Source organism: Leptonotus elevatus, chromosome 10 (assembly GCF_054856555.1).
Source record: "Leptonotus elevatus isolate MCC_2025b chromosome 10, RoL_Lele_1.0, whole genome shotgun sequence".
Lineage (NCBI taxonomy): Eukaryota > Metazoa > Chordata > Actinopteri > Syngnathiformes > Syngnathidae > Leptonotus > Leptonotus elevatus.
The window spans coordinates 22,328,475-22,340,444 of NC_141248.1; the positions used below are offsets into that span (position 1 = coordinate 22,328,475).

The 11,970-nt window shown below is 38.2% G+C and overlaps 2 protein-coding genes across 2 annotated transcripts; both read left to right on the forward strand.

The window, feature by feature from the left end:
• The first annotated feature begins 205 nt into the window (after window positions 1-205).
• On the forward strand, window positions 206-3,741 carry LOC147167631 (elastase-1-like). The gene is made up of 8 exons (XM_086086536.1): window positions 206-348; window positions 587-684; window positions 792-892; window positions 1,937-2,062; window positions 2,293-2,429; window positions 2,499-2,641; window positions 2,923-3,072; window positions 3,628-3,741. Exons 1-8 carry the CDS (start codon window positions 309-311, stop codon window positions 3,637-3,639), a joined length of 807 nt encoding a protein of 268 aa, XP_085942662.1. The 5' UTR covers window positions 206-308; the 3' UTR covers window positions 3,640-3,741.
• Window positions 3,742-6,522: 2,781 nt separating this feature from the next.
• LOC147167632 (elastase-1-like) lies at window positions 6,523-10,249 on the forward strand. The gene is made up of 8 exons (XM_086087595.1): window positions 6,523-6,669; window positions 6,744-6,847; window positions 7,821-7,921; window positions 8,015-8,140; window positions 8,245-8,381; window positions 9,379-9,521; window positions 9,809-9,958; window positions 10,164-10,249. The coding sequence occupies exons 1-8, from the start codon at window positions 6,630-6,632 to the stop codon at window positions 10,173-10,175; spliced, it is 813 nt and encodes a 270-aa protein (XP_085943721.1). The 5' UTR covers window positions 6,523-6,629; the 3' UTR covers window positions 10,176-10,249.
• Window positions 10,250-11,970: the final 1,721 nt, after the last annotated feature.

An 11,970-nucleotide genomic window follows, 5' to 3' on the forward strand; every position in this document is an offset into this window, starting at 1 on the left:
ATACAGTTGAAACCACGAAAACATGTTTGCGCAAATATTTTTTCTCCTTTCCCCGCTTTACTTCAAAGAGCCGCGTGACCCATGTCATGATTTTGATCCAGTCTACGTGTCATTCCTCATTTCTTCTGCTGTTAGCGAGTATGATAACGCACTGTGGGACCGTCAACAGGTGCTTAGCTGGACACGCTCACGTGCGCGCGCCCACGCATCTGCATACAAAAAAAAAAATTGAAAGGTTGAGCTATAAGTATAAAAGAAGCAGAAAAACTTCTGCGTCTCCTCAGAAACGTTGGTGACGCTTCGCAGACATGCTGAGGTTTTTGGTCTTGACAACTCTGGCAGCCTTGGGTGAGAGACCAACAACACGCACACACTCTGGAAATGTTCATTATTGATCCTCTTTCTCGCCATCAAGCTGCATACTGTCAACTTGTCAGTCATTTTAAGCTAGCAATGCTAAAAGAAGTGCAGTGCATATTATCTCTCTTTCTCTCCTCTCTCTCTCTCTCTCTCTCTCTGTCTTTCTCTGTTTCGGTGAATTAGAATAAAACATAAATGTCTCCCCCGTGTTATCTTGCTCCAACAGTGCTGGCTGAGCTGGAGCCCCAGCCCAGGTACCTGGAGGACAGTGTGGAGAGGGTGGTGGGAGGCGAGGTGGCCCGGCCAAACTCCTGGCCCTGGCAGGTATTTGCAAATGCGGCATAAAAACACGTCATCGGATGGAATGGGCAGATTGTGCTTGTTTGATGAGGCTTGTTTACGGCGCGTGTTGTGTGTCCCCTTCCTGTTAGATCTCTCTTCAGTACCAATCTGGCTCCAGATTCCGCCACACGTGTGGCGGCACCCTGATTGAGAGAGGTTGGGTCATGACTGCTGCTCACTGCGTGGACAGGTATCAGGAGGATTTTATTACGTTTTGATATTTTTGAAAACAGGATTCTCCTGATCAGGAAAACAATTAGTGCTACTACTCTCACTGTATGTATCACCCCCCCCCCCCCCACCCCTATTTTACTCTTCTAGAATTACTGTTTTAAAACACACAAACCACTTAACAGTGATTCATAATTTTTTTAATATTATTACCATAAATGTGTTTTTGATTGGTATTTTTAATTAATTATTTTGTATTTTACTTACTTCAGTAAAAAAAAATATATATATACTCAACAACATACACAAAAACAATTTCCTGGTTCTGTTTGCCTAAATGCAGTTAATAGAGCACAATTACTTCTATTAACTCATTCACTGCCATTGACGGCTATAGACGTAAAAAATTCCCTTTAATTATTTCTATTAGTTTAACATTTTTCCCCACTTTTGTTAACAAGAGTATGAAAACCTGGAAAACATTTTTTATTGTACATTTAAAACAGATATGAAATTTGTGATTAATCGTGAGTTAACTGGTGAAGTCATGCAATTAATTATGATTACAAAATGTAATCGCCTGATGCCCCTAATCTTTAATAATCTTTTCTCTTTTTTTTTTAAGAAAAGATCATTTAAAAAAAAAATAATAATAATTAAAATGACTCTTTTTTTTTTTAAAGAACAAAAGATTATAAAAAATTAGGGGCGTCAGGCAATTATTTTTTTTCATAATTAATCACATAAATAAACAAATAAATAAATAAAAGAAAATTGAAAACAATTACATCATTATTATTGTTTTATACATTTGATTAAGCAGTTTTTCATTATTTATTTTAATTGTATTTATATATTAATTACATATTTATTTTTCAGTTGAATTCATGAAAAATAAAACACGCATTTAAAAGCGAGAACAAAAGCATCATCTGCTGGGTCGGGGGCCCATTTCTGGAGCAGAGTCGCTTTTGCCCTAAACCTGGAACTATTTTTAAACGGTGACCAAATTTGAGCGTTTTGCTGTCTTATTGATTTCCTCAATGTATTTGTTTCCCTTCAGCCGTAGGACGTGGCGGGTGGTTCTGGGCGAGCACGACCTGAACAGCAACAGCGGCAGCGAGCAGGTCATGAGTGTCAGCCGCGTTTACATCCACCCAAGATGGAATTCCAACAATGTGGCCGCTGGGTGAGCACTCACATATAATATATATATATATATATATATATATATATATATATATGCCCTGCAATTGGCTGGCAACCAGTACAGGGTGTACCCCGCCTACTGCCCGAAGCCAGCTGGGATAGGTTCCAGCAACCCCCGCGACCCTTGTGAGGACAAGCGGTACAGAAAATGGATGGATGGATATATATATATATGTAAAAGTCACTGTCGACTGGATTTGTCTCACGCAGCTACGACATCGCCCTGCTGCGCTTATCTGCCGAGGCCTCCCTCAACTCTTACGTGCAGTTGGGCTCTCTGCCCCCCTCCGAACAGATCCTGCCCCACAACAACCGCTGCTACATCACCGGATGGGGACTCACCTCCAGTAAGTTTGTCGTCCGTCCGCTCACTTCTTGGCGCTTTCGCGCCCGTGCTCATTGATTTCTGTCTGCAGCCGGCGGCAGCCTGTCCCCGCAACTGAAACAGGCCTACCTTCCCCTGGTGGGTCACAAGACCTGCACCAGCTCCAGCTGGTGGGGTAGCACCATCAAGACCACCATGGTGTGTGCCGGTGGTGCTTCCGAGTCTGGATGCAACGTGAGTGCCCTTGAGGGAAAAGAGTAAATCGTCACATAGAACGTATATCTGGCTTTAGCGTGATAGCAGCGCTAGCAATGCTACGCTAGCATGAACACTGTGAACAAATCGATATTAGCCATGGCTACTATGCTGGGAGCATTATGTTATTATAACTCTAAATGTTATACTATTTTTTTGAATCTATATCTTCATTCGAAAATCAGGATGTTGATGACTTACTTATATAAAATTTTGCCTGATTATCGTTATGCGTGTCGCTGATTGTTGCACCATTTCAGGGCGACTCTGGCGGCCCTCTCAACTGCCTGGTGAACGGAAAATACTACGTGCACGGCATCGCCAGCTTCGTGTCCGGCTATGGATGCAACGCGCCCAGGAAACCCACCGTCTTCACCCGCGTTTCCGCCTACAACGAATGGATGGACTCGGTGGGTGACGTCACTGACTAAATATTAGGAGTGTTAGAAAAAATCTATTCGGCAATATATCGCGATATTACAGCGCGCAATTCTCGAATCGATTCGATATGCGGCCGAATCGATTTTTAAACGTACATTTTTTATGGGAATATTCAACAAAACGTTTTACTTAGGGTTAGGATTCACACATTAAGAATGGAAGAATGTTATATTAATGGAACATTAAGCCTTAATATTTTACTTCAGTGCTGTTCAGACATGAAACAGACTGCAACCCGTTTGGTAAATGCAGTGGCTCATTTAAAGCCTGAATTTTCAGATAAATAAATACATTTTCATACAAATCTTACAGTGTACATGTACAAGTTTACTGATTAGTATTTTCTAAATTTGAGTTTAAAAAAAAAGAATCGCAATAGTCAATTTATGGATTTGTATCGGGATAAATCGGTATCGAATCGAATCGTGACCAATGAATCGTGATACGAATCGACTTGCCAGGTACTCGGCAATTCCCACCCCTAATGAATATGGTTGACAATATTTCTCTTTTCTTGTTCACAGATCATGATGTAAAGAAATACAACAGTTCGAGAAGCACAACACAGATCGTTGTTTGTTTAGTCCATCATTGGTCCACCGTTGTTGAACCTTTCAAAATAAAGCTCATCTACATAACTTTTGAGTGATGGCTTCTTTCAAACAACATCAACATTCTGTCACTTTTTCTCCTAAAAGAAATTATTTTATTTTCCTTTTTCTAATGCAAATCCTGTTTGACCAACTCTTGTTCAGAGGTCCTCAGGTGCATCCCGAAATCCTTCATTTTCAATGAAGTGATGACTTACTACAAAGAATGCATCTTTGCACCACTCGGCTTGTTCCGGTTCCGGCCTCAAAGCGTTCAACAAGATGGCTGATTCCAAGAAACTGTTTGTTGTTCTAGTTCATCACGATATATATTTTGACCTCTAGCAAACCTTCCTTCATTATTAGGGGTGTCAAAATTAGTGTGTTAATTTTGAATTGATTTAAAGTTCCTTTAACGCTACAAATTTATTTAACGTGCAATTAATGACCGCCCCTTACTTGGAAAGCCTGTACTGGGAAAATTCCAGTCGCAACGCAGCATAAACGTCCATTTTGCAGTAATACATTTAATAATAATGCATATATTTGTGGAGACTGGGGTCAAGTTACTTCATGTTAAAGATTAGATAGCTCTTAATAAAAAAAGAAAAATGCACTTTGCTGTCACTGTCTTACAAATGCAATTATGCCATCTAGTGGCAGAAAAATCACCTCAACACAAATCAATATCACACTCGTTTTTTACAGTACAGTACATCTTTTTAATTATAACGCAAATGTTATGAATTATTATGAAATTGCTGTATCAATATCTAAATGATGCAGCCATATTTATATTAGTTTAAAAAATCTACTTTGTTAACAAGAGTATGAAAACTTAGAGCAAAAATATTTTACTGTGCATTTTAAGATAAAAACTTGACTCCCCTATTTTTTTTAACAAATCAAGGTATATGTCATCTTCAATGAATTTTTGGATAACTAAATTAATGTAATAAAGAGATAATAAAATATGTTTATAATCTTTTAAATTATTTTTTTGCCATTTACGGTCTGAGTCCCCATTGAGGAGTGACGTCAGATTGAAGCTGGTCGCTTCACACACACTCACACGCACGCACATACAAAATAAAAATGTATTTAAAAATAATAATAATAAAAAATAAAAATAAAAATAAAAAATAAAAGAGAGCAATGATGATGTCGTGTCAAATCGGTAAAATTACCGAATGAACTGAGCTCTCCGGAAGGAAAAAAAAAAAAAAGATTAAAGCTGGTCGGTGAAGTCTGGGTCTTGTTTTTTTTTCTGGTCAGAGGTAGGAAAAGTCCGACTTCCCACTTTACTTGAATGCAGCATTAATACAAGCAATTTAACGAGACAATGAGATTCACCTGCGTGGACAAGACACAAGCTGGAGGGAGCTGATTGGTCCACACAAGGAACAAGTCTGACGAGAACAATTGGTGGAAACCGACTACGACGAAGACAAGACGTGAACACGAAACACAAGACAACAAAACATGAAACGAAGCTTGACATCATCTAAACAAAAACACAGATGAGCGCTTGAGACATTTTCATGCGTCCACTTACTTCTTCCTTCCCATGACATGAAGTCACTACTGTATTATGTAACACTGTGCACCGAACCCCAGTCGAGTCAGATATCACCGCCAAGTGGAACATTTTTGTCAAAACTTGGCCGCTCAGCAGTTTCGCCGTCATGCCGCGAATCTCGCCAGCACTCAGAAATGACACGAGACAGAAACAAGAGGGGAAAAAACAGAAGATACTGAAAATGCAGAATTTGATTCACTCTGAGATTTGACAGTCACCCGTGCGGGAATGCTGCTTTTTGTAACTGTATTTCAAGCCTTTCATTTCGTCGAATAAGAAATTTGACACAAATCTTTCGGTGCTTTGATTTGACAGGGAAATGCTGTGAAGTCGAGTGAATTGCAGGCTGTCGTCGTTCATTGGTAAAGTGAGAACCTTGCACATCGGCTTCATGGCTGACCGTGAATTGTACCACAAACGATCATATCTTACACTAATACTAAATAAATGGCTTATAAACAATGCGATTTTTAGGAGATAAGGGTTTACATGCATACACGATGAAGACTCTCCTAATATTAAATAATGTTCATGTATTAATATATATATTTTTTTAAATACTGTAGTATCAGACGTTTACGATTTTTAATCATGATGATCACATGACTTCAATAGTTAACTCACGATGAATCGCAAATTGTATACCTGTTCTAAATGTATAATAAAATATAGAATAAAATAATTTTTTCTAAGTTTACATACTCTTGTTAACATAAAAGTGTGTGGGGGGGGGGGGGGTTAAACTAATTGAAATATGGTTGCATCTTTTAGTCATTGATACAGTAAAATTTCATAATAATTCATAAAATTTAGTTAAAATGAAAAATATGTACTGCACTGTAAAATAGGTCATTTTTCTGCCACGAGATGGCATAATTGCATTTGTAAGACATTAGTGACAGCTCAGTGCATTTTTCTTTTCATATTAAGAGCTAATCTTTAACATGAAGTAACTTGTGAAATTCTGCACATTTTTTAAATCGTAAAATACAACTTGACCGCGGTCTCCACAAATATATGCATAATTATTCCATTTATTACGGCAACATTTTGACGTGGACGACGAGACCTTGAATTGAGCAGGTGTACCTAATTAAATGTCCAGCCCATGTGAAGCTGATTCAGTCCAGTTAAGGTCCACTGGTAAAAACTCTAGTAGTAGGAGTTGTCATGGAAACTGAAACTGGATTGTTTGCCAAGTCAGCACTTGTAAAAATTCATTTTTCCAGCCATGTCGTGATAAGCATGTGATCCGCACAGGTGGCGCTGAACATGTCACGTTGAGGACAAGCCACCCAGTAGGTATAAAAGGCTGAAGAACAGAAAGCGCAGCACGTTTTTTTGGGCGACCGCAGACATGTTGAGGTTTCTGTTGCTGACCACTCTCGCCGCACTCGGTAACATTGGCCTTCTTTTTCTCATTTGACGTCTCAACCTCAATGAATACTCTGACGTTATTGCTTGGGTTCAGTGCTGGCTGAGCTGGAGCCCCAGCCTCGGTTCTTGGAGGATGACGAAGCCGAAGAACGAGTCGTTGGGGGAGAGGTGGCGAGAGCCAACTCCTGGCCCTGGCAGGTAATGTACGCTTTGTATGTTGTCCTGCCATATTTTGTTCTTACGCACCACGATGAAGATAAAATCCAAAATCCTCCATTCCGGTCCTATTTGTTTTGCTGTGTGGTGTACCACAGGGTTCAATGTTGGAGCCCAGGTTTTTGTCGTTGTTGTTGTTTTAGCCACTGCCTTTGGCTAACAATTCAACTGAGAACTGGCATCATAAGATTCATTATAGAAATCAATTAATTAATTGAATGCATTATTGTTACAATCTTTGTTATAAATGTAGACACATTTTAACATATTTTTTTTTATCTGGCTATGTAGTTAATCCTACAAAATGATGTCACGAAAAAGGTCATAACAAATCTTTGAATCTTAGCTAGAATATAATAATTTGAATGTGTTGTATGAAATAGAATAAAAAAATGTTTATGAAATTATACAATAATGTCATTGCAAAATATATTTCACGCATAATAATATTTTTTTTAACCTAATCTACTATTTAATTGCATTTTTTTTCCCCCATGGCAATTATGAGTGTTAATTATGTGTGAATTGTTGCTATTTGCGGATGTGTGCAAAAGTTACATTTTAACTTATTTTACTTTTTACCCACACTGATAACATTGCGTATGTGCTTTAAAACACCATAAAAGTAACAATACATTGCCACAATGTACGTGGTTAACAATGAAACCAAAATATTTTAAGAATCGAATTTGAATGAATGTACTTACTTGACATTTGCAATAAAACACAAAGCAGACTAAAAAGGTCAATAAATAATCTTTAAGTAGCAAAACATCAAATTTAATTTTGGTTTGGTTTGACATGCATTGACATCCACGTATAAAATCAACAAAAAAATAATCCCATGTAGCTACTTTAGATGTGAAATGTGTTGTTTTTTTTTCACAATGTGGACTAGTTTGCCCCCACTTATGTATTAAACACTTGACAACACGTGTACTCTCTGTTGCATTAGATCTCTCTTCAGTACAAATCTGGCAGCAGCTTTTACCACACCTGCGGAGGAACTCTGATCAAGAAAGGCTGGGTGATGACGGCTGCTCACTGCGTCGACCGGTGGGAAAAGCCAACATGGCCGACCGACCATTGCTTTTGACTCCTTACCGACCATTTTCTACTACTCGTCAAATATATGCGTCACCGTCACAGTTCCAGGACTTGGCGTGTGGTTCTGGGCGACCACAACATCAACAGCCAAGAGGGCAGAGAGCAGTACATGAGCGTGAGTCGCGTCTACCTTCACCCCAGGTGGAACTCCAACAACGTCGCCGGAGGGTCAGCAACGTTCTTTTTTTTTTTCCCCCATTCTCCTGAACACACCGACAACATGCGTTTTATCATCTCAAATGTTATCGCCGTCTCTCGTTGCTCTCTTTTAGTTTTGACATTGCTCTGCTGCGTCTGTCCTCTGAGGCGTCCCTCAACAACTACGTCCAGCTGGGTGCCATCCCTCCCCCGGGTCAGATCCTGCCCCACAACAACAACTGTTACATCACCGGATGGGGACGCACTCAGAGTGAGTGATACGCTTTTCAGCTTGGCGACGCAAGGTTTTGGACAAAGATTTTTCAAAAGTTTGAGAACGGCACTTTTTGCAATCTTGCTACAACTCTGCACTGATGGTAGGCAGTAAAAAAAAAAGAAGTTTTTAGTCAACTGGATCCCTTGATTTTCCTCATACATTATACAAAGGTTTTTTCTTTTTTTTTTTCCTTTTTTTGGACTAGTTTCCATTTTTCTGTCAAAATGTTTTTGCATGACTTACACAAGTTTTTTTTTGTAAGGTTTACATACACTCAAGGGTGGATCAGGAAAGGGATTTTTCCGAGAACTATCAGAGTCAATAGTCAACGTTTTGTTTGTTTTTTCAAGATCTTGCCTGCTTTTTGCTAAGTTTTCTCAAGCAAAACGTGGCCTCTACGGCTGCTCCTGAAATAATTATTTGGAACCTTCAAGTTAATAATTTACATTTTTCTCAAGTTTTCATAAAAAAAAAATTTGCGAAGTTTACACCAGGTTCTCAAAATGTTTTCGCAAAGTACGTTTTTGCAAGGTTTTAGCTTCAGGGTTTTTCCTGAAACATTTCTTTGTTTTTGTTTTTTTTATTTTTGTTTTTGTTGATAGTTTACATTTTCTCAAAAATTCCCAAATGATTTTCAAGGTTTTTGCAAATGTTTTCACAAAGATTTCACTCTCAGCCTGACCCTGAATGGCTTTTTTTGGGGAACAAGCAGCAGCCCGCACCCACCGGAAAATTCCGAGTCAGTCGTTTACATTTTTTCTCAACATTTCCCAAATGTTTTTGCTGGGTTTTTATAAGTTTCCGACAAGGTTGGTTCTGAAGTGGTGCTCGGCGTTACTGTACTATTGTATGATGCCCAGGCACGTTAAATACTGCAGTTCCTTTTGATATAACAGTGTTTACATTTTAATTAGATTTTCCGCTCAATTCCAATGTCAACACATTATCTCCCGCACTCCATGAACCACTGTATTCCCACTGTGTCGTCTAGCTGGAGGTCAGCTGTCCGCGCAGCTGAAGCAGGCCTACCTCCCTGTGGTGGCTCACAGCACGTGCTCCAGCTATGGATGGTGGGGCAGCACGGTCAAGAACTCTATGGTCTGTGCCGGCGGAGGCAGTGAGTCCGGTTGCCAGGTGACAAGACCCTACATATTTATGATCAACACCTGCTAGAACCCAAGTATTTTATTAATTTAATTTCTGAGCAAATATCAGTGGAATGTTTAGATTTATGACCGAAAAAGTTTACTGTCAAACTGGCCACAAAATGAAGATAAGACAACAAATGCAGTCAAAAAACATCGCAATACACGCAGAGGTATATTCTTTATCCTCTGCGAAGAGCGACCAATATTACGTTATTATTATGTTTTTTATGAGTTTTGCATATTATAGGATACTTGTGGGTTTTGTGTGTTCAGGGTGACTCCGGCGGCCCCCTGAACTGCAGCGTGAACGGCAAGTGGGTGGTGCACGGCGTGACCAGCTTCGTGTCGTCGTCCGGCTGCAACGCCTACCGGAAGCCCACCGTCTTCACCCGCGTGTCCGACTACATCAGCTGGATGAACGGCGTCAGTATTCAACTCCAATTTGTTGCGTGAACTAAACCTGATGAGCTTGCTATCATCCGCTTTGTCACGATAAATGGGGAAAGTGGTACACGCTGGATCCAGTTGTTTAAAGTTTGTAAAGTGTTTTGCACCATTATTATTCATTTACTCATCCATCTTTTCTTATTCACCCCACCCCCACTTTTTTTTTTTTTTTTTTTTACAGATAATGGGTTGAAAGGAAAAGACAACAGCAGACTGAAGAGCTCTCATGGTTGTCCTTGGAATAAAATGATCTACGTTATCCATTCACCTGATCTTCGTTTCATTTTTTTTTTAAGGTCAACAGCAGTCAGAATATGAAATAAGATCAAATATAATTAAGAATGGAAAACAGCTGAGGTGACACACATAAATGTTGAACTTGTAAAAGTAAAACAGCGGAAGAGTGATTTTTGGGATCCATTGAATTATTACCACTGAATACAAACACTATATCACTATTATTAACCATAGGACGCCTCACAATTTGTTATTTATATCTGAATGAAGCTCAGTTCAAATATTATTGTTTTATATTATGATGTCGTAAATTGTATTATTTCAATCCTTTATTGTCTATTTTTCTTCACATTTTATTTAATTTTATCTTTGTATTTCAATATTGCTTTTTTATTTAATGTTTTAATAGTTATCGTTTTTTGTTTAAATGGGGCAGCATTCAGGTCAGTTATTATTCCTTTGCTAGTCGTAGAGCGCCATCTAGCGGATTCTTGATCAAGTCAAACAAGAAAAAAAAAACTAATGATAAAATAATAAATACTTGAGAATTATAGCTGTCAATTCATGAGCATTAAAAAAAAAACTTAAAAAGCAATAAAATTTAAACCAAATTGACCCCACTTGAATATAAATAGAGTAAATAAATAAATAAATGATCACAGTAATAACAACACATAGCCTATTATTAGTTTAAAAAATCATTTGTATTATTATTGGTGCTACTTTCATGAATTATAAACAACAATAAACAATTAAATTAATTAAATAATTGTTTATTACTATGGTTAATCTTTATCTAATGTAATGTAATCTGACAACAGAAAAAAAAAATCGTTTTTGTTTTTTCCATCAAAAAAATCAAAGGTTTCCAGCTGCCCTTTTTCTTCTCTCTCATGTATCGAATGGCAACATTTCTGCCTGTTTCCTTTTCTGACTGGAACCTGAGTAGGCAGCACACGAGGTCAACAATATACAGCATTAATAATGCAACACAGTCACCGGGTGAGAATTTGTCCAAAAAGAACATTCAATTTGTATTTGTTGTTTTTGAGTGAAACAATGCGGGATGTTTGGGTTGTTCATAATGTTATCGCACGTCGTCAGGTAAAATACTTTATTTGACATCATACGACTGCTTGTTGCTTTCTTCATTTCAATCAAAAAAAAAGAAGAAGAAAAAAGTCATTTATTTAAAATCTGCTTCATTTGTGTTTCCTGCTTTGGAGTGAAAAACAATAACATTGCTGCATAGCCGCTTGCTTTGTTGCAAGGCATAGATGTTGTCACATACAGACTCCAAGATTTTAGTCAATCTTTTTCCTGGTGTGCCACAGGGAAGCTACTTCTGCCTTCTACTTTTTTCTGGATTTTTATGTACCGGCATGCATGTTCTCACATATCAAATCCAACATTTTAATACATTGTGGTGCACCACAGGGAAGCTACCTCTGCCCGTTACAATTTTTTTCTTGAATTTTTTGATTAAATGCTCTCTCCTATTAAATCCAACATTTTAGCCTTCCTACTTATAGTGTACCACTGGAATACGTGATTTTTATGACTAAATATTCTCACAAATCCAACACTTTAATACTTGCCGGAATTTTGTATAGTTACATTTAGAAAGTTTTGAAGTTGAGAATAATAATTTCAATTATTATTAATGGAGTTGTAACTTAATATAATCTGCAGACGCTGCTCCACTTGTTAGAGCGACTTGAGCTTGAATCTCAACTGTCACGATCACAACA